The sequence below is a fragment of the Oncorhynchus nerka genome, linkage group LG18 (assembly GCF_034236695.1).
Source record: "Oncorhynchus nerka isolate Pitt River linkage group LG18, Oner_Uvic_2.0, whole genome shotgun sequence".
Classification (NCBI taxonomy): domain Eukaryota; kingdom Metazoa; phylum Chordata; class Actinopteri; order Salmoniformes; family Salmonidae; genus Oncorhynchus; species Oncorhynchus nerka.
In genome coordinates this window covers 35388363-35411079 of record NC_088413.1, presented here as the reverse complement: position 1 = coordinate 35411079, position 22717 = coordinate 35388363, and the positions used below count along the sequence as shown (strand labels likewise).

The window sequence follows — 22717 nt, the reverse complement described above, 5'->3', positions numbered from 1 at the left end:
TATCCTACCTACCGTTTCTAAAGATCTGAGTGCCAGTTATGATTTTCATATACTCATTTTAGGCTACCTAACTGTGCCCCGAAATGTCTATGGGCACATAAAGGGAAAAAAGTCTATAGCTGGCAACTGAACATAGGCGCTGTCCATTCAGCACCACACCACGGAGTTCCACTATGACCACCTGTCCGGAGGCGCAGTCCATTCAGCACCACACCACGGAGTTCCACTATGACCACCTGTCCGGAGGCGCAGTCCATTCAGCAGTGCTGAATCATGTGTAGATTTTCCTTGAGTATTTCGTGAGTTTCGTCATGATTTGGTCGAGTTGTTTTTCTTCATGCATCCCTGTCGAACGGTAGGCCTGGGTCGGCTTAAGTCCTCTGATGTATGCATTTTATTTCAATACATGTGTAGAATGTATCTGTCATAGTTTTCCTTCCCTGTCAACTGTTTTATGCATCGGTTGCTTTCACATTGATATTTAAAGTCGGCCTTGTTGTTATTTGATAGCGTGCGTGGCGTTCCAAAAGTAAATTAGTCCATTTTTGATGAGGTTATGTAGCTAACCTTGTACACACCGTTTCACGAACCTTTAAACCTTATATTGAGGTGGTAATTAATGGCTTAAGACATTTTTGTTTGTTTTTGCTGTTCTCCAAAATACCATTTTAGTGTTTTTAAATTGTGTAGAACTGCAGTATCCCTAAATGAGCTTCAATTTACCCAAAACTGCGTGGAAGCTTTGCAATCACCCCAACCCACCTCACCCCACTTTGCCATTCCCTAGGTTTAGCTGAACTGACGCCACTACTATATTTATATTATATATATTTATATATTTATTTAGTGCTGGCACAGGGGGAAAAAGCTGTTCGCGCCTCTCCTTTATAGCCAAATGTGTTACGCTCTGCGTCTGCGCACATTTCGTCAGACCCTTTTCGTAGTTATGAAACTTCTAAACTCAGGTTTTGTAATCGAGACGCGCTGGCCAATCAAGGCACTGAGATTCCGTTCACGTGATCGCATTTTTACGTAACAAACGGGTGTAGTAGACCTGTATGTTGCCAAGTCTCTACTGGCACATACGCTAGACACGTTGTAGGTTATAGCAATGGCTAAACACATTTTTTAAATATATTTATAATAACCGGAACACATTGTATGCCGATCATCTATCCTACAATGTCGGTCCAACACCCCGAAGGAGAGGACGCCGTTGAAGAAAGGAAAAGATTCTTCATTGAGCCAGAATACGACTGGGACGAGGAGCAGGACAATGTCGACAACCACATACTTATTTTACAAAAAGCCGATGCACTGGCATCAGAAAACCGTCTCAAAGAAGCCATCTATGTTTACTCGATGGCCTTGAGAGATGGTTCTGTAGGGCCGGAGCAGATGAGCACTTTAGTGGATTGTATTCTGCGCAACTTTAAGAGAAATCTGGAAATTGATGAGGCGCCTTCGGAACGAACGCCACATATTATTGATAACGCCGTGGAGGAGGACGTTTTTGACTGCCCGAAATGTCATAGATTTCTAGGCGAGCCCGTGACTATCGGCTGTGGACATTCGTACTGTAAAAGATGTTTACAACACCAGCCGCTCTCCAAATGCAAGCTGTGTAGCGAGGTAGGAGGCAGGCCGACGGAGCTTAAAACGAATGTGATTCTATTCGGACTGTTGGAAAAGTGGTTTCCCGAGGAGCTGAAAAGGTCTAGAGCTATTAGTGAAATTGAAGACCTGTCTAGAAGGAAACATTTCGAGGAGGCCGTATCACTAGCAACATATGTGATTGAATCTGGTGAGTGGGGGGAGAGGCTTGTGGAGACCACCAATCACTTCGCATCCTTGTTTTATATGCTATGATGAGACGTTTGGGATACCTGTTAAAGCATGAAAACAAAGTGTTATTTTAGTCATTCCCTATTACTATTTGTGGTCTTTATTATCGAAGAGTAGGGAAGGGGAGTTCCACTGACCAATATTAAGGGTACCCGCTTGTCATGTGTTTGACTGTAGGTCATTTGGCTACGTTTACAGGCAGCCCAATTCTCATCCCTTTTTTTTCACTAATTGATCTTTTGACCAATCAAATCAGAAAAATATCTGATGTGGTCTAATGACCAATTAGTGAAAAAAAAATGTCAGAATTGGGTAACCTGCGAGCACGCAGCCTTTGTGCCACTGATGTAACCCCTGTGCCACCCTGTTACGAAATGTCGTAAGTTGGGCATGCGCACAAGCAGCGAGTTTCATAAGGCAGGTTGTGAGATCGTGCTGGGTTTGCCAAACAATCATTTTTATAACGTTTGGTCGCCTCTCAAGTATTTCCCGAAGTCCGAAAAATATACTAAAAAAAGGCTAAATGTGCTGCCCAATCAAGGCATGGCGATGCGGTACACGTGATTGCATTTCCACGTAACACACGTGTTTATACCTGTATGTTGCCAAGTCTCTACTGGTACATAAGACACTGAAAAGTAAAAGTGCAGAGTGTGTCAATGCAATACAAAGTGACAGCACGGAAGTCTATAGTCATGTCTAGATTCCTTCAATTAATAAATTACTTGAGGTTTTAATGACACCAGGCATACAATTAGTAATACTTAAAACATAAATACCTAAGAGTTTCCTGAAAGTTGTCATTCAGTCTCCTAAATATTTTATTAAAGTGATGTGAATAATTTATGGTTAATAAGTAATGGGCAGTCACTAACATCTTGGGACTTGATATTAATTGTTTTATTATGTGTTGTTACAGCATTCAACCCACAGTGCATTTAATGTTAACAATGATATTTAAAAAAAAAAAAAAAAAACGTGATTATTTTTGTAACAATCGAATTGAAACCGAACCTGCCTCAAAATCTCCTTGACAGCCATAGGCCTTGTTTGATGGTTCAGCTTCTCGGAAAGTAATTTATTCTTGGAAAATAATTTTAAAATCGATCAGATCAACAGTTACAGATACTAACCAAGGCAATGCTCTCCATAATGTGAAGGCCTTCTCCGGAATTCGAATGGCACCTATACGAGCAGTATGCTTTGCACAATAACATGCTACATGGAGAAAAAATTTGGCAAACAATCTCTTGTAATGTTGACCTCACAATTAGACCAAAGTATGCAGAGGTTGTTTCTTTAGAAGATGTTTTTATATATATATATACATATATATACAGTGGGGCAAAAAAGTATTTAGTCAGCCACCAATTGTGCAAGTTCTCCCACTTAAAAAGATGAGAGGCCTGTAATTTTCATCATAGGTACACTTCTACTATGACAGACAAAATGAGAAAAAAAAATCCAGAAAATCACATTGTAGGATTTTTTATGAATGGAAAATAAGTATTTGGTCACCTACAAACAAGTAAGATTTCTGGCTCTCACAGACCTGTAACTTCTTCTTTAAGAGGCTCCTCTGTCCTCCACTCGTTACCTGTATTAATGGCACATGTTTGTGTGTATATATATATATATATATATATATATATATATATATATACACACTATTGTAATATACACGGTATGCTATTGTAAACATAAGCACAACAGAAGCTATAGCCTGCACAGCATATCAAACAAGCAAGACACACAGGCAATCATTGCAAACATTTGCTAAACAGGAAACAGACTGCTGGCTATTCGTATTCGTAGCCTCAGCCATGTTATGTCACCTCCAAGACCCTTGTCCCTCTGTCACTGAAGATAACTCATCAAGCTGCACAGGATCCCCTCTCTCTTGACATTAAACCCATCTCACTTGTTAATAAAGGATTTACAAGTTATACATTGGCCAATGACAAATATATGAGCACTTATTGCGTATACTGTAAGTGTAGCCTAAAGCTACTTTCTTTGATTTGCGTCTAATTGAGCGCAAAGAACATGGTTAGGTCTGGAGGTGGAATGTTATGCCAGTATCTTTCAACATTGTTTAAGGCGGAAATGTTGGCAACTGTGGGACACTGTAGCAAGTGTAAGAGCCCATAGCCAGTGTGGCACTTTGGGTCAGCTAAGGACTTTGCCTAGGTGACTTTGGTTTTGGGGCCCACACGCTTGTGGCACAGTCAGTCACTGCCGCAGAGCGCCAAGAACCAGACTAGAGGTACCACCGCTATGACATCACTGTCTCTGTCTGAGGCTTGCTGAGCTAGCCAAGCCTGAAGCACATAAGCTAATATGGAGTAATCCCGCTTGTCGTGAAGTGAATCACACAGTCATTATTGAAATCTGTCTTTTCCCCCCACGCAACGGAAAACACACCAGGGTGCATGTCAATAGTCTAAAGGGGCTTCGTTTTCTAGACCTTGTCCTTCCTCTGTACTGGTCGACAAAGACATGATAGGATAAATAAAACCAGACAGTGTCTCCTGTCCAGGGGTCATGCTGGCCAGGAGACGGTGTGGGTGAAGGAAAGGAGACTGGGAGAGGAACTATGGAGATGCAACCCTAGTGTGTTTTGGAGACATGTCACCTCTAGCCACAGGCTCAGAATCACAGAGGCCCGTCTTGCACCAAAAGACCGCAAACAAGATGCCATAGTGTCTCTTGTCTTGCCAGCAACGCACATGATTTTGAACATTTATCATAGAAGACCAGATAGGCCTAGTATATGACCTCCGCTGAAAGCTGGGCAGCTTAACCTGGTCTACAGTGAATTCCCTGTGTTCATTTAGCTGCCAGTATTTTTGGTATTTTTATTTGATTTAACTAGGCAAGTCAGTGAAGAACAAATTCTTATTTTCAATGATGGCCTAGGAACAGTGGGTTAACTGCCTTGTTCAGGGGAAGAACGACAGATTTGTACCTTGTCAGCTCGGGGATTCAATCTTGCAACCTTTCGGTTACTAGTCCAACACTCTAACCACTAGGCTACTCTGCTGCCCCAATGGCTGGATTACTGACATGCTACGCAGGGTATATGCCCAGGGTTCCCGATTGGGGTCCTTGTTGATTTTGTTACAGTGTTTGAGCATAAGAACACAGAAATAGCCATTGCAAAATGCATAGAATTGCAGGAAATTAGCTTCACACTGCAAAAGTTTTTTTTCAGCTTCATGATAACATTTATAGAATGCAGGATGCTTCTCTCTGCCGCCAATTCTGGACTGATTTAAAACACCGTCCGGACCAATGTCATGCCTTGGATCATTCATTTAAATAGGCTAGGTCTACTCCTTGACAGGATTGTCAGTCTTCACAGACCCCCTGTGTGCGGTCTGGAGCTCGAAGTCACAAGCTCTGCTGGTCGGCTACTGCGTAGCAAAAAGCCCTGGTCTGCCCTAGAATGTAAATGAAGATTGCGAGAACAGACCAGATTTTTTTTAATGGCCATTTTTTTGTCTCTAAAATGTGTTTTATTATGATCAAGTTCGATCCCCGTGGTAAATTCTTTAAAAGTTTGCTACCAATCAAGATATTTCATTCAATAGTGTTCCATTCTGACACCTACTTTTGTCACGTGCTGACACAGACCAATCAAGGGCTGGCAGGCTACGAGGTGGCTCGCACCCTCATGCACGCTCATTGCACGTGGTCGTCACGTGGTATCCGGTGTGGACGCCGACGTCATCTGGCAGCGTTGGGTTGACTCTCTCAGGCAGGAGGAAAACGACTACTTCGACCATCATCCTTTGCTAGTTACAGCCACTTTTACCAGGATCCTTAGACATTTTTGGGTGTCATTCAGCCCCATTCAGCAATATGGCACACTTCAAATTCAAATATTTCCGGCTTCTTGCGCCATCAGGAGTTTTCCGTACGAATATGTGAATGAGGTAGAGTTCATTCAGAAAGTTTTCAGACCCTTTCACTTTTTCTTGGTCGGGAAGGTTACCAAGAACCCGATGGTCACTGACAGAGCTCCAGAGTTCCTCTGTGGAGATGGGAGAACCTTTCAGAAGGACAACCATCTCTGCAGCACTCCACCAATCAGGCCTTTATGGTTGAGTGGCCAGACGGAAGCCACTCCCCAGAAAAAGGCACATGATAGTCCGCCTGGAATTTGCCAAACGGCACCTGAAGGACTCCCAGACCTCCCTAGTCTGATGAAACCAAGATGGAACTCTTTGACCTGAATGCCAATAGTCACTTCTGGAGGAAACCAGGGACGGGCACTGTATACCTGGCCAATACCATCCCTTACGGTGAAGCATGGTGGTGGCAGCATCATGCTGTGGGAATGTTTTTCAGCGGCAGGGACTGGGAGACTAGTCAGGATCGTGGGAAAGATGAACAGAGCATATTACAGATAGATTCTTGATGCTCCAGAGTGCTCAGGACCTCAGAGTGGGGTAAAGGTTCACCTTCCAACAGGATAACGACCCTAAGCACACAGCCAAGACAACGAGTGGCTACGGGATAAGTCTCAATGTCCTTGGAGTGGCTCAACCAGAGCCCGGATTTGAACCCGATCAAACATCTCTGGAGAGACCTGAAAATAGCTGTGCAGCAACGCACTCCATCCAACCTGACAGAGCCTGAGAGGATCTGCAGAAAATAATGGTTTCGAGGCTGTAATCACTGCCAAAGGTGCTTCAACAAAGTACTGTGTAAAGGGTCTGAATACTTTGCAAAAATGTCTAAACCTGTTTTTGTTTTGTCATTATGGATGTGTAGATTGATGAGGGAGGGAGGGGGGATTATTTAATACATTTTAGAATTAAGGCTGTAACTTAATAAAATGTGGAAAAAGTGAAGGTCTTCATGTCATGTGTTTGACATTAACCATTTTATGGATGTAGCCTAAGCTTTCATTCCGTCATAATTTGCTATTATGTTGAATGTATGCAATTCTCATTACACTGATATTTCGCCCTGGAGTTATGGTCATCTTCGGTGACAGATCAAAAAATGTATTTGTAAAATGGTCTTTGTCTGAAATGGTCTGTTTTTTGTAAATCAAATAATCTGTCTCCCCTCCTTTATTCTTCCATCCTTTATTCCAGATCCTGGGGATGAGGCGGTGCGGTGGTCACGGGTCAAGGCCTACACCGGGCTCCTGCAGTACCGATTGGCCCTGGAGGACGCTGAACTCTGTCTTAGCTCCACCCACTCTGCAGAGGTACTAATGCGGGAAACTGTGTGTTGAGTTCAGTAGGCACAAGTTGAGAAAGAAAAAAAGAAAAACATTTGTTGTTGTTGTAAATTAAAACAAATGTTATTGGAAGTTAAGTTTGCTGAGGCCTACTTCATTCACTTGTCAGCTCCCCCGGCGCTATAATTATCCTTAGTCCTTACCAGGCACCCTGGGGCACTTTGAAACAGTTCAAGTCTACAGCTCCGGTTATATCCGCCATGCTTTACTACACCATGTGAGGCGTCATGGGGGGAAAGTGGAGGCCGATTAGAGGCTCAGCCAGGTGTTAGTACGTCTAAATAGGTTAACAGGCCATCTTGAATATGAACCGGTAGGATATATTCTAGGATGTCTTAGTGCTATTAACAGCATTGTTCACCATGTCCTCTAATTCTATTTTTCGGTCTTGATCAATTCTAATAGAATATTACTGTATAACCTTCTATACCTTTAGACATTTTGTCTGGATCAAAGGTTGATTTGTTTTTTTCCTTTTACATAACCTTTTTTGATTGAGCGTTCAGAGCCTCTCATTTGGGAGATGTGCATTTGTTTGTTACACATTTGGTCACACTTCATGTTTACTGTACCTTGAGCTGTTTTAAATGGTCCAATGCCAGATGTTTTTATCTTAATATCAAATCATTTCTGGGTACAATTAAGAACGTTACTGTGATCGTTTTCAATTTAAAATGGTCCAAAATAATTTTTAAAAATACATTCTTAGCAAGGAGAAAGCAAGAATTTTGCCAAGACTGTCTGGGAGTGGTTTGAGTGGGGAGGCGAAAAACTAGCTGTTATTGGTAGAGAGGTTTGAAACTTGCTTTGTTATTGGTCTATTAACCCATTTACCGCCTAGTGATGTCACCAGGCAGGCCAAAACTCCATCTCACCAAGGCTGACATTTCAGGCGGTCTTTTCAAACAGCTCTTATTGCCCTTTTAGTGTATCACAATTTTCATAATTTCACAGTATTATTCCAAACTCAGTGTGGAAATATACAGTGGGGTCTGAAATTATTGATACCCTTGATAAAGATGAGCAATAATGACTGTATAAAATAATGAAAATACTTAGCTATATTGTATGCGCCAAAAAATTGGGAAATTATAATATTTTATACTAATTGTCACGTTGTTTAAATGATTGGAGACAGGTGCAGGAGTAAATAAAAGTGGGTTTTAATACTCCACCCAAAAACACAACATGCCATGAAAAGGGACGAAGCCCAAAACAAACACGTGTACAAAAACACAGGGATGTAAAAACCCAAACAAAAGAGTGAGGTTAAACCTCTAATAAATACACGGGACGAGACCCGTAATAACAATACACGGGACGAGACCCGTAATAACAACACACGGGATGAGACCCGTAATAACAACACACGGGACGAGACCCGTAATAACAATACACGGGACGAGACCCGTAATAACAACACACGGGACGAGACCCGTAATAACAACACACGGGACGAGACCCGTAATAACAACACACGGGACGAGACCCGTAATAACAACACACGGGACGAGACCCGTAATAACAACACACGGGACGAGACCCGTAATAACAACACACGGGACGAGACCCGTAATAACAACACACGGGACGAGACCCGTAATAACAACACACGGGACGAGACCCGTAATAACAATACACGGGACGAGACCCGTAATAACAACACACGGGACGAGACCCGTAATAACAACACAGGGGACGAGACCCGTAATAACAACACACGGGACGAGAGCCGAAACCACAAAGCACAGGTACTCACAAGACCAACGGACATGGGGAAAAAAATAACCGACAAGACAATGGTGAACAGAGGGGACATGTATACAATTGCCAGTCTGGGGAAATGGGAGCCAGGTGTGCGTAATGAAACAACAGTTCGGTGACGCCTAGAAGGCCGGTGACGTAGACCTCCCGAGTTGGTGCACGGAATGAGCATATTTCTCAAAAAGGTAACGGTCACAATTATTGAGACCCCTAAATAACCTTATAAAAAAAGTAGTCAAAGTTCAGTATTTGGTCCCATATTTCTAGCGCGCAAAGATTACGTCAAGCTTGGGACTCAACGAACTTGTTGGATGCATTTGCAGTTAGTTTTGGTTGTTTTTGAGATGATTTTGTACCCAGTAGAAACGAATGGTAAATAGTGTATTGTGTCACTTTGACATTAACGTGGATGCTACCATGATTACAGATAACCCTGAATGAATTGTGAATAATGACGAGTGTGAAAGTTACAGAGGGTCAAAGATCATACCCGCAAGGCATGCTCAACCTCCCCTGTTATTCTTAATGGTGAGAGGTTAGTTGAAGTTGGGGATAAATATAAAGCTAGCCACACAGGGTACACCTTTTATTTCAATTTGTATTTCCCATAACTGCTGATTTTGTTGGTAATGTGTAATTTAGCAAACTAGGCTAGAGCAAGAGTCATGCCTCCCCTAGAGAGGAAGACAAAACAGGTTCAGGACCAAAAGGGGTTAGGAATTTTTGCAATGTATGTTAATCCTATCCAGTGAAGCCTGAAAAAAACTGAATTGATGTTGAGTGATTCAGGTCAATGTTGACTCATGTTGTCAGGCTACCTGCATTGTGTTCTAACTAGGGTCCCTTCTCTCTCTCTCTCTCTCTCTCGTCTCTCTCTCTCTCTCTCTCTCTTGTCTCTCTCTCTCTTGTCTCTCTCTCTCTTGTCACTCTGTCTCTCATCTCTCTACCGTTCTCTCTAGCGGTTCACCCTCTGGCTGTCGCTCAAATACAGTATTGTCCAGTTGAAATGCAGCGACGTAACCTCTCTCTCCCTCTCTCCACTGGAAGTCTTGTGCTCTTTATAAACCTCCCCGTCTCCCCTGTCACACTCTCTCTCTCTCCCAGGGTTTCTACTGGAAGGCCAAGGTGCTCCAGGACATGGGCCAGGTTGACGACTCGTTGCAGGTTTTCCTCCACTGTCTGGCCCTGGACGAGGACTTCACCCTGGCCAAACGAGAGGTGGAAAATGTGAGAGAAGGAGTTGGAGTTGGAGGGAGAGTGGTGGTGGTGGTGTTGTTGAAGTAATTTGCTTTGGTCTTCCTGGACACTTTGGGACTTGACTTGAGTGCAAGAAAGCAAGGAGATATTGCATCTTCTCAATGCCTTTCCTTGAGCCAAACCTCCTCTGTGTGTATCAGTGATAGACCGACCCCCCCCCCCCCCCCCCCGATCCTGGGAACATGAACATGCAACCCTTACAATCTCTAGGCCTATCACTAATTGCAGTGTTTTAAGTTTATACTTTTTTTTTCTCTCTCCAGGAATGTTTGAAGTCTAGACCCCCTTGGCGCCATAGTCCGTTTCATAAGGAGCCAGGCGCTCTCTGAGTTCTCCTTTTTTGTCTTACTTAAGCCAAGCGTTTCCCGGCACTGATTTGCCTACCATCCATGAAAAGGAACACTGTGCATTCCTTCGCTGATAGCCTAGCGTCGGCTAGCTAGGTTATTATCCTCGGCATTGGCCTGATGGAATTAAGTCGTAAGGCGCTTGCGTGAGAGATGGAACATATTGGGCTGACAGCGGCCTTAAATTAGGGACTAAATCACATTCCTTGCAGAGAAAAGCAGCTGTTTTTTTTAGCGGGTGACGGAAAACGTGGTGACGACGATACGCCGCGCGCTATGCTTCCGCGATGAATCACCTGTCAGACTGAGTTGAAGTTCAGAGTGCAGTGAGCATATTTCTTTTTCGTAGTACACCCTGCTGAATAAGAGTTGGAATGGGCGTAGTTACGCCTATCCATCGCTTTGACACTCTTTCTTTGGTGACATTTATTTTCCTAATACCTCTGTATTTGTTCGGTATGTGCTATGAAAGGACTTGGCGACAGTTGGGGCTTTATGGTATTCTTTACAATTGAATCCCCACGACGAAGAAGTAAGTCTTGGGGTAGCGGTTATTTATGCTGTAGTCACTAATTACTATAGTGTCTCAGTTAAAATAAAGTGTTAAAAATCTACCCCCCCCCCCCCTCAACACAACATCCCAGCGAAGACTCCCATGTTTTTGAGGTTTTACTTCCCAGTGGGTCAGCCCTCGTGACTCTCCCCTCCTGTCATGACATTTAACCCCATTAGTCAAAGGCTTCATCCCAAATGGCACCCTTTTTCCGTTTTGACCAGAGACCTACGGGGACTTTGGTCTATGGACTCTGGTCAAAAGTAGTGCGCTATGTAGGGCACGGGGTGTAATTCGGGACCAAGACAAAGTACTGTGACGAAGCAGGGTGACATAAGACACAGACGCCGTGGACCGGTGTCCAATCACCATCGCTGACAGGGTCTCCCAGGCTGCGTGAAATGTTAGGGTAATACTCTGGGTTGTGAGAAAGTAGGCCCGTGTTTCTTTGGTCGCGTCGTTGATGTGTGGATTTGCATTCTTGTTGTTTCACTCTGTAAGATGAACTTTGATTGGTTTGAGTATAGTTGAATGCAAATGGCTTCTCTTTCTGCTCAAGAAGGGTGTTGTCTGAAACCTGCTCTCGAGGTTTGATGGGGAAAGAGCTATATGGGATTTGTCTGTGTGTGATGTTTGTGTCTGGCTGCCTCAGTAAAGGTGTGTTTCTGTTTTCTTTAACTCGTATAATACAGTCAGTAGCCTACATCACAAGGTCCTAAAAAATGTTTGGGGCTTAAAACATCTCCCTTTTAAATGCTGATGTAAACATAAATTCTCCGTCTTGTGATCCTGGATGGGGCACCAGGTTAGCAGATACAAAGGTGGACATGTTGTGTGTCTGGGAGTACAGCGGAATGGATGTGGATTAGATAGATTTATATGGATTGGAGCGGGGCCCGGGTTGTTCGTCAGCGTCTAATAACACCCGGGGGGCCCGGGTTGTTCGTCAGCGTCTAATAACACCCGGGGGGCCCGGGTTGTTCGTCAGCGTCTAATAACACGTACATGGACTCTGAGAGAGCGAAAGAAGGTGAAAACACAAGATAAAAGGGAGAAGGAGAAGATACAGGGCCGAGAGCAGGAAATGAAACGTTGATATTTATAGGAGGAGAGGGATTGGGTGGAAGGAGAGTGACCGAGCTGGTGCAACAACAAACACGTGTTTCTTTCCGACAAGTGAACTTTACTGCAGATTTAACGTCAATCATGTTATTGTGAAGCCAAAGGCATATTTCCACAAGTACATTTTTCTAGATCTAAATCCACATTGTTGCCAGGAAGGCAGACTTGGCCAGTGGTCACTCCCAGTCTTGGCCAGCCACTTTTCTGCATTTAAGTGAACTTTGCTCCTGTTCTGCCATTTTTGTCTGATTTAAATGTAAAAAAAAAAAAAAAAAAAAAATATCCAGTTGACTGCTCTTATGGCTAACGCAATGTGTACCACAGATACTGTGCGACCTGCTGTCTCCGGCCGGCGAGAACGTGAAGGTGGGTCTGAGGGAGACGGCGCAGAGCACATCGCCTCGCCTGCGTAGTAAGATTTCGGTAGCGGATGCCGAGGCCAGAGCCCAACAGCATCAGGCCGAAGCCAAACACTCTGCCCTGCACCAAGTCCAGGCTCGCACCTCCTCGGCACACCCTAGCACCGACGCACAGCACGAGGTACGCTAACTGGACAGTGTGCTTGATACCGTAGGCCGTCGTTGTAAATAAGAATTTGTTCGTAACTGACTTGCCTAGTTAAATAAAAGGAAAAATAAATAAAAAGCCCTGAACCACTAGGGTGCCTTCAAAGTTTCCAAAGTCAATATGTTTTGATATTTTTAAGGTGTTTGTTCAGTTAAAATGCATCAACAATGTCTAACACTCCTTTTAACGTTCTAATTCTCTCTCTCTCTCTCCCCCTCCCTCTCTCTCTCTCTCTCTCTCTCTCACTCCTCCTCCCCCTCCTCCTCTCTTTCCGTACCAGAAGCCGGGTCGCTCAGGGAGCCTGGAGCGTTCGGGCCTCGGCCGCGCTCACTCGATGCGAGCCCACGGGCCGGGGCCGGGCGGCGTGGATGAGGGTCTTAAACGCGTCTGCTCCGCACCCCAGCTGGGGGACCAGGAGAAAGGCATGCTGCTGAAGCGGAAGCTGACGTTCTCCGAGGGTGGACCCCACGTCGTCTACAGCCACGGGAGCAAGCACAAGAAACAAGGAGGTAGGAATCAAGACTGCTGCTAGTATGTCGTAATTAGAAAGGGAGTAGTTTAGCTCAGGGATCGTCAACTGGATTCAGCCGTGGAACGTTTTCTTTTCTTGAGCGGATGGTCGGGGGGGCCCCAAATTGTAGACGGCAAATTGACCGCAAGGAGCCCAAATGGATGTAGTGTCTGACTAAAGCTGACTATTTCAAACCTTGCTTACATTTGTATATGATCATGTTTTTTGGGGGGTGGGGGGTCTCAGAAAACTTTGAGGACCATATACACCCACCCGCGGGCCAAATAAAACCACCCGCGGGCCAAATTCAGCCGCCAGTTGTGGAACCCCTGATTTAGCTCGAGTGCTGGCTCTTTATATTGTTTTAAATGGGATTATTCCTGGGTGAAAGCAGCTAAAATATGCATTCCCTCTATATCAGTGGCAGAGCCGCAACCGCCACAGTACCAATTAGCAACGGTCCCATTAGCCATTGCCAGGTACCTTTGCTGTGTCTGTGTTTGTATGCGTCTGTCTGCGTACTTGTGTGTGTGTGTGTGCGTGAAGTGCTTGACATTCTCCTGTCGCTTCCTCTGTAGTGGCCTGTGGTGCGTCGACCCAGGGAGCCTCAGCCCGAGCTCACAGAGTCGTACCCAGAGACCTACTGGACCCCAACGACCTGGAGTGTTCCCTCTGCTTTAGATTGTTCTACGAGCCAGTGACCGCGCCGTGCGGTCACACCTTCTGTAAAAACTGTCTGGAGCGTTGTCTGGACCACACTCCCCAGTGTCCTCTCTGCAAGGAGAGTCTCAGAGAGGTAAGAGGACACTACCACCAACCACCACCAACTCAAATGGTATCCTATTCCCTATATAGTACACTATTTTTGACCAGGGCCAATAGGGCTCTGGTCAAAAGCAGTGCGCTAAATAGGGAACATGGTGCCATTTAGGACAAGACCTAAGACAATTAACTTGGGGAAGACCTCTTCTTAAATGACATGTCCTCAAAAAGAAAACCTTAATCTCCCCCCCAGTATCTGGCAGCCAGGAAGTACACAGTCACCAGTGTGCTGGACCGAGTGATAAAGCAGTACCTGTCTAAGGAGCAGTCGGAACGGCAGAAGACTCACCTGGAGGAGACCCAAGAGCTTGCAGAGTTGAGTTGTCCTCCCGACATATCATTCTGTCATAAAATGAACCTAGAATGTCCATTCTGGTAGTTGTACTGCTATGGCTTCTGCCTTCTCTCTGAACCCTTGTCTTTCTTTCTCCCTGGTTGTCCTACTTTTTATTTTTTTAAACATGAAAACGGAAAACATGCAAAACACACACAGCAGACAGGTTCACCTAATGTTAAGCACTGACTGTTCGAATGAATTCTGTTGATCTATTTTTACATCATCTTTGGAATGCATATGTCACATTTGAATCACTTCACTTGTGAGAGATGCTCGAGTGTCTTAGCATCATTCTTAACTCTCTCTCTTTCTCCGCAGCCTGATGAAGAAGGTGCCCATCTTTGTGTGCACCATGGCCTACCCGACCGTGCCGTGTCCCCTGCACGTCTTCGAACCGCGCTACCGTCTCATGATCCGCCGCTGCATGGAGGCCGGCACGCGCCAGTTTGGGATGTGCATCAACGACGCTCAGAAAGGGTAGGCACAGTGGTAGGCACAGTGGTAGGCACAGTTGTAGGCACAGTGGTAGGCACAGTGGTAGGCACAGTGGCACCCGATACAAGCACCTAGGCCAGCACGCGCACATAAAACACTCACTCAAATGCACACGCACCATTCTTCTGTGCACTAATGCGTCACCTTCTGTCACCTCACCCGAGAGAGACAGACAGAGGAATTATGAAAATACTATCTAATAGGATTTTGACTGAATATCAAATCCAACTTTGAAGCATCCTCCTGATGGGGAAATAAAAACGATTTAAGCATATATATGCTAATATTTACATTTTTCAAGATGCCTTAGGCTACTATACCTTCTCACAAATGAGTTGAATGCTGACGTTTGACTTGACTATGCAATGGCCCTGTGAAAGTTCACTTTTTCCCCCAAAATGACAAACCCGAATCTAACTGCCTGTAGCTCAGGACCTGAAGCAAGGATATGCATATTCTTGATACCATTTGAAAGGAAACACTTTGTGGAAATGTGAAATTAATATAGGAGAATAACACATTAGATCTGGTAAATGATAATACAAAGAAAAAAACATGCATTTCCCCCCCCAAAAAAGTTGTTCCATCATCTTTGAAATGCAAGAGAAAGTTAATTATATGATTTAGGATTCTAGGCGCAATTTAGATTTTGGCCACTAGACGGCAGTAGTGTATGTGCAAAGTTTTAGACTGATCTAATGATCCATTGCATTACTGTTCAAAATGTTGTATCAAGTCTGCCCAAATATGCCTAATTGGTTTATTGATACATTTCCAAGTACATAACTGTGCACTCTTTAGCTCAAAGAATAGCATGGTATTCTTTCACTGTAATAGCTCATGTAAATTGGACAGTGCACTTAGATTAACATGTATTTAAACTTTCTGCCTGTATCAGATATGTCTATTTCCTGGGAAATGTTCTTGTTACTTACAACATCATGCTAATCACATTAGCACACGTTAGCTCAACCTTACCCAGAGGGGTAATGCTTTGAATGGCTGTCTGATTTGACTCTGCAACGACCTGTCTGATTTGACTCTGCAACGACCAAATGCAATATATTTGTGGTGTTCTTTAGCTCAGTTGGTAGAGCATGGGGCTTGCAATGCCAGGATATTTGGTTTGATTCCTGGGACCACTCATACGTAAAATGTATGCAGGCATGATTAAGTCGCTTTTCATGAAAGCGCCTGCTAAATGTATATATGCAACTTTAATAATAATAATTGAAGCGCTGCTCTGCCTTAACAACACTATCAACAAGGCAGGTCCTACAGACCCTGGTTTTGTCGCACCTTAACTACAAAGAGGGACTTGGAAAAAAATTGCAGTTGGCTCAGAACAGGGCAACACGGGCAGGCCCTTAAAAGTACACGGAGAGCTAACGTTAATGACATGCATGTCAATCTCTCCTGGCTCAAAGTGGAAGAGAGATTGACTTCCTCATTACTTGTTTTTGTAAGCTGAAGCTACTGAGCTGTCTGTTTTTAAAATATGAGCACACAGCTCAGACACCATGCATACCCCACAAGACAAGCCACCAGAGGTCTCTTCACAATCCCCAAGTCCCAGAACAGACTATGGGAGGCGCACAGTACTACATAGAGCCATGTCTACATGGAACTCTAATCCACATCAGGTAACTGATGCAAGAAGTAGAATCAGATTTAAAAAGCAGGTAAAAATACACCTTATGGAACATCGGGGACTGTGAAGAGACACAAACATAAGGCACACACACATGATAACATGCGCACTACACACACACATGATAACATACGCACTATACACACACATGATAACATACGCACTATACACACACATGATAACATACGCACTATACACACACATGATAACATACGCACTACACACACATGATAACATACGCACTATACACACACATGATAACATACGCACTATACACACACATAACATACGCACTATACACACACATGATAACATACGTACTATACACACACATGATAACATACGCACTATACACACACATGATAACATACGTACTATACACACACATGATAACATACGCACTATACACACACATGATAACATACGCACTACACACACACATGATAACATACGCACTATACACACACATGATAACATACGCACTATACACACACATGATAACATACGCACTATACACACACATGGATTTTGCATTGTAGACGCACTTAGTGTGTTGTGAATTCAGTAATGAATGTATTGTAATCTTTAAAAAAATTGTAGAACTTCCTTAATTTTGCCAGACCCCGGGAAGGGTAGACGCTGCCTTGGCAGCAGTTAATGTGGATCCATAATAAATACACATTTAGAAATAAAGACCATTTGCAAAATCACCTTCAAATGACTATATGATTACAACAAACAAAGATTCAGAATGTTCCCGTTTCAGTTTTGTGGACTACGGCTGTATGCTGATCATCCGGAGTGTCCACTTCCTCCCAGACGGGCGTTCCGTGGTGGACACCGTCGGAGGGAAGAGGTTCCGGGTGCTGACCCGCGGGATGATGGACGGGTACTGCATCGCCGACATCAAGTACCTGGAGGATACCAGGGTAAGAACCCATGTTCTCTGACCCCAAAATACTGTTTGGGGTGTTTTTATTTCATGGAGAGTTTCTGTTCTTTGTATTTTTTGGATATATATATATATATATATATATATATATATATATATATATATATATATATATATATATATATATATATTTGGTTAGATTTTTATTTGTAAAGAAAGGATGACAAAATAATACTCAATTATACAATAAAAAACACAAAAGCATAGAGAAAATTACATTTGAATCCATTTTCCATTGGTGTGAATACCTCTAACTCCCACTCACAACTTTAGCACAGCTTGAATTAGCCGAATATTTTAATTTGAATAATCTACTTTTTAGTCCATTGTTCACCCTTTGATTTAAAAGGTCTCATGTAAAAACACACTTGTATTTTAGTTTATCAGAGGTCATCTGTTAATGGATTATGGTAGTGTGGTGTTCTGGCGAATGCTACACTGTGATCTATATAGTTTTCATTTTCACGTGACAACCCTGCTTTCAAACCTAATGTCCCTCGTGTATGGTTAAGATAAATGGATTGATTGATTGACAGGTGAGCGACAGCGAGGAGTTGACCCAGCTGCAGCAGCTGCACGACGCCGTTTACGAACAAGCGCACACCTGGTTCCAGAACCTCAACAACCGCTTCAGCCACCAGATCCTTCAGCACTTCGGCGCCATGCCCGAGAGAGAGCCCGACATCCAGGTGAACTAAGACACAAATCTCTTCCCCCGGCATATAGTGTTCCCCCTCCCCTTCTCCAGGGTCGTTCATTAGGATATACTGTAGCAAAACAATTTGCAGCAGAGTATTAATATGATTGTTTCTTACGGGATAAGTTCAGTTAGTCCCTTGCTGTTTCAGGCTTTCCTCCAGTGTCACTCCCTATTTCTATGGTTGCTCCACTGCTCTAGAAGAGATCATTGTGGGTAATTCTTAACTCATCCTCTGGAGGAAGGTGTTATGTCACTATCCTCCAGAGTGTCCTTACAACATCCCCTCACCCTCTATACCACACACACACACACACACACACTGGATGCGCAATATCCAATGGAGGCATAGCATTTTTCATGGAAAATTTGGAATGTTCCAGTGGCTTGCGAAAGTATTCACCCCCCTTGGCATTTGTCATATTTTGTTGCCTTACCAACCTGGAATTAAAAAAAAAAAATTTTGGGGGGGGGTTGTATGATTTGGTTTACACAACATGCCTACCACTTTGAAGATGCCCGTTCTTCAAGGCAAAACCGCTCCAGCTCCTTCAAGTTGGATGAGTTCCGCTGATGTACAACAATCTTTAAGCCGTATCACAGATTCTCAATTGGATTGAGGTCTGGGCTTTGACGAGGCCATTCCAAGACATTTAAATGTTTCCCCTTAAACCACTCGAGTGTTGCTTTAGCAGTATGCTTAGGGCCATTGTAATTTTGTTCTTTAAGCAATGGCTTTTTTCTGGCCACTCTTCCGTAAAGCCCAGCTCTGTGGAGTGTACGGCTTAAAGTGGTCCCATGGACAGATACTAAAATCTCCGCTGTGGAGCTTTGCAGCTCCTTCAGGGTTATCCTTGGTCTCTTTGTTGCCTCTCTGATTAATGCCCTCCTTGCCTGGTCTGTGAGTTCTGGTGGGCGGCTCTCTCTTAGCAGGTTTGTTGTGATGCCATATTCTTTCCATTTTTTAATAATAGATTTAATTGTGCTCCGTGGGATGTTCAAAGTTTCAGATATTTTTTATAACCGAACCCTGACCTGTACTTCGACACAACTTTGTCCCTGACCTGTTTGGAGAGCTCCTTGGTCTTCATGGTGCCGCTTGCTTAGTGGTGTTGTAGACTCTGGGGCCTTTCAGAACAGGTGTATATATACTGAGAGCATGTGACAGATCATGTGACACTTAGATTGCACACAGGTGGACTTTATTTAACTAATTATGTGACTTCTGAAGGTAATTGGTTGCAGAGGATCTTTTTTTAGTGGCTTCATAGCAAAGGGGGTGAATACATATGCTTGTGTTTGTGTGTGCGTGCGTGTGTGTTCCTAAAAATACATGTTTTGTCATACCCGTGGTATATGGTCTAATATACCACAGCTTTCAGACAATCAGCATTAAGGGCTCGAACCACCCAGTTTATTATAAACAACATGTAACTCTGACACAGCAACATCCAATAAGTGGCAGATTAGGTTGAGGCTGCTTTGGATGCAAGCCAATTCACCACGTCAGTCATTTATCTGAGATACTTTGCTCAATTATAGAACAACTCAGTTAAGATGCCGATTCTCTGAATGAGTTACGACTATCTTGTAGATCTGAAGCGTCTCCATCATACCTGTCTGACGCAAGGCATGTACTGAACTCCGGCTGACTCGCTAGCCTCTACTCTCAAGTTCCTTTACAGATCTGAAATGACTGAATAGGTGTATCCAATATGGCAATTATTCCACCTAGTCTTTCAAATGGCAAGGTGAAGTCATGATGATACTGTTTAATCCTATCCAATCACTGTGCCTTTTTTTTGCACTGTGACCCCTTAAAGCCTTTTTGAATTCTTCTGTGGCCCAGCAAAAAACAAAACAATAGCCAACAAGCCATTCTCTGTCCATTGTCAACCCATTGTTTTAGGTGAGTGATATCATGTTTCTGGTCAGTGATATCCTTTCCTCCTCTCCTCCAGGCGACTCCCAACGGTCCGGCTTGCTGCTGGTGGCTGCTGGCCGTGCTGCCCATCGACCCTCGCTACCAGCTGTCGGTGCTTTCCATGACCACGCTGCGCGAACGCCTGGTCAAGATCCAGCACATCCTCTCCTACCTGCAGAGCATCCCCAACGAGTAGAAGAGTAGAGCTCCACCCGACCACAACTACTTCGGACATCCTGGTTCCGACACCATGTACCTCCATACCAGATCAAACAACCAAACAGCTGAGGCGGCGTCTGCCACAAAGACATCCATGAGACGTCAATGAGACATCTCCCTGAGGAGGCAGAATCACACAGCACTTCTGAGACACCAGCAAGATCCCACTCACATAAGCAGCTAGCTTTAGCAGCACTACAACTACCACACACCAGCTAGCTACATCGACGAGAAGCCACAGACTGCTGAGGTGATCGGCCGAATTCTAAGAACTGGTCCTCCTCTCTCTCGCTGTCTCTGTCTATCTCTCTGTCTGTGTGATGTTGGTGAAAACAAAAAAAAGTCCTTTCTGTCTATACTCAACAGTGGCACCAGCCACCCTCAACACCTGCTACTGTCAGCTTGGTTACCAGAGAGAGAAAGAAAGGGAGAGAGAGATTGGTGAAGAGATGTCTCCATTTGTCTTGTCTGCTCAAGACTACCCATGCAGCCTCGCTGTCTCGATTCGGCCACTGTTGATGGTAGAAGGGAGTGTGTATGTGTGTGTGTTTGTTTCTATGGGTGGGCCGTGCTTCTGTGCAAATCCCAAATGCTGAAATTGAGTCAGACAGAGAGAGGGGGTTGGGTGGATGAATTGTAGAAGGTTGGTGGTAACAAATGGAGGGAGGGGGTTACTAGAATTGCTTGTGTACTACAAAGCCCAACAAGTGGGATGGTGCAGCCTTCCAACAACAAAAACAAAAAAGTGTGAATCTTACTCTTCTGAGCAGTAAGGCCCTCTGTCACTTCACTGTCTACTAAATGCACATCTTCCTTCACCGCTGCCACCGAGCGGCAGTGGACCCTCGTGAAAAAGAGAGCTTCCCCCTTTTTTTTATTATTAATGTCTCCAAGTTTGTACTTTTTCATCCATGTTTTGTTTTCTTCCAAGACTTCAGAATGAAAACCCTTTTGGCAGCCATTTTGTCCGGTCTGTAGTATAGCTACAGATGTGGGACTGTGGTCTCGCAACGCTCCCAACCTCTGTTCTCTTAACTGTTTTTTTTTTCTTCGCTGAAAACGAGGCATAACTCCCAAAAAATCCAGACTTCCAATAATACGTTACTCTGTGGTTTTGTTGTCGTTTCTCAGTGGATAACGGAACCTCTTGAATCCCGACAGCTTAGTCTTTGATTTTGCGTTAGGGATGTTTCCCATTCCGAGTTATCGATTCTTGAGAAACCTCAAAGTCATCCATGTGACTCGAGTGTTGTATTTCCTGTCTCTCTCAAAAGTTCCAACTTCCTGTTTAAATTCAATGTAAACTGAAGTCATTTTTAAGGACAGATATTTAAATATATATTTTGACAGTATGTTTGTATGTACAAAATCACAAAAGGGGAACTTGCAATATTTTGACGCAGTAAAAAGGAGAAAGAAACAACACTATACAATTTTCTGTGTTCCGCACTGCAAGGGTTAAAGGTCACCCTGTTGTCAAGTAAAAAGCAGTTGCCTGCCTTTTTTCGGGAAAAATGACTAATATAGGTGAATATATCTATGGTGGTCGATTTCGCAGACAAATTTTTGCCTTATACCATTTTTAGCATTTTGCTTTGAATGGCACAGTGTGACGCCTTGGTTAGCATTCCTTTTGCCGTACTAGTAATTATGATATTTGTATTAATTATTTGTCTTTTCTTCAGCCGCCTCATGGCCCGAATCGTTCACGGTGTGTATAATGTATGTCAAGTCGCGGCTTTGTTTTGTTTTAAATCATTTTGTTTTTGGACAGATCATGCTTTTCTTTTTTTTTTCTCGAATGTTTTAAGTTATCAATTTTCAATAATAAATTAACTCGTTTTTTTCAACTTGAAGCCTGAAGTGGTATTATGTTAACGTATGGACTAAATGTAACCCGTGAATGTAACCCATTTGTCAATGTAACCATCCGATGCCAGTGTTATTATGCATTGGGTGTTACGTCATCTGGAAATGATTGGTACATTCAGTACAATCTGTTCAATCGGTCGTTTCGAATGTTTCCACAAGGTGGCGATATAGACTCACCACTGCTATGCAAGAGCGATGTAACAGTAGTCATGTTTCATAACTCACCCTTCGTCCTCTGCTGCATTGCTTAAATCAGTTTTATTGTAAAAAATTAAATAAAAAATAATAAAGGCAACATTTTGACCTGAATTGATATCTTACAATCGAAGTCTATACACCGCAAAAACCATTCTGATGAATATGCAAAATCATGCACAACGCTACAGGACATTGACACAAGAATGATGCCCCTTGTCCGGTGATCCAGACCTCATCCAGTGTGTCTTGTCGGTTTGTTTGCTCGGCGGCTGAGGCTTGCTACCGCGACGACAGCATCATCACAAACTCTGCAGGGGGAGACCGAGA

The 22717-nt window shown here is 43.7% G+C and overlaps 1 protein-coding gene across 3 annotated transcripts; it reads left to right on the top strand.

The window, feature by feature from the left end:
• Nucleotides 1–1032: 1032 nt before the first annotated feature.
• Nucleotides 1033–22170, top strand: LOC115145843 (LON peptidase N-terminal domain and RING finger protein 1-like). Of its 3 annotated transcripts, none has more exons than XM_029687398.2 (11): nucleotides 1033–1804; nucleotides 6954–7069; nucleotides 9971–10093; nucleotides 12470–12685; nucleotides 12996–13221; nucleotides 13802–14019; nucleotides 14239–14360; nucleotides 14701–14859; nucleotides 17295–17457; nucleotides 18017–18169; nucleotides 20139–22170. In XM_029687398.2, the coding sequence occupies exons 1-11, from the start codon at nucleotides 1162–1164 to the stop codon at nucleotides 20295–20297; spliced, it is 2298 nt and encodes a 765-aa protein (XP_029543258.1). In that variant the 5' UTR covers nucleotides 1033–1161; the 3' UTR covers nucleotides 20298–22170. The 3 variants fall into 3 exon arrangements, with proteins under 3 accessions (XP_029543258.1, XP_064860131.1, XP_029543257.1); XM_029687397.2 differs by having other exon boundaries at nucleotides 1034–1804; nucleotides 12993–13221; XM_065004059.1 differs by lacking the exon at nucleotides 12470–12685 and having other exon boundaries at nucleotides 12993–13221.
• The last annotated feature ends 547 nt before the right edge of the window (nucleotides 22171–22717 follow it).

Bases quoted from the DNA above. Each gene is read 5' to 3' on its own strand.
- LOC115145843 (XM_029687397.2), top strand. From the start codon at position 1,162: ATGCCGATCATCTATCCTACAATGTCGGTCCAACACCCCGAAGGAGAG. The intron at 7,070-9,970 runs GTACTAATGCGG...TCTCTCTCCCAG, and splicing joins GCTCCACCCACTCTGCAGAG to GGTTTCTACTGGAAGGCCAA. The intron at 14,860-17,294 runs GTAGGCACAGTG...TTCCCGTTTCAG, and splicing joins ATCAACGACGCTCAGAAAGG to TTTTGTGGACTACGGCTGTA.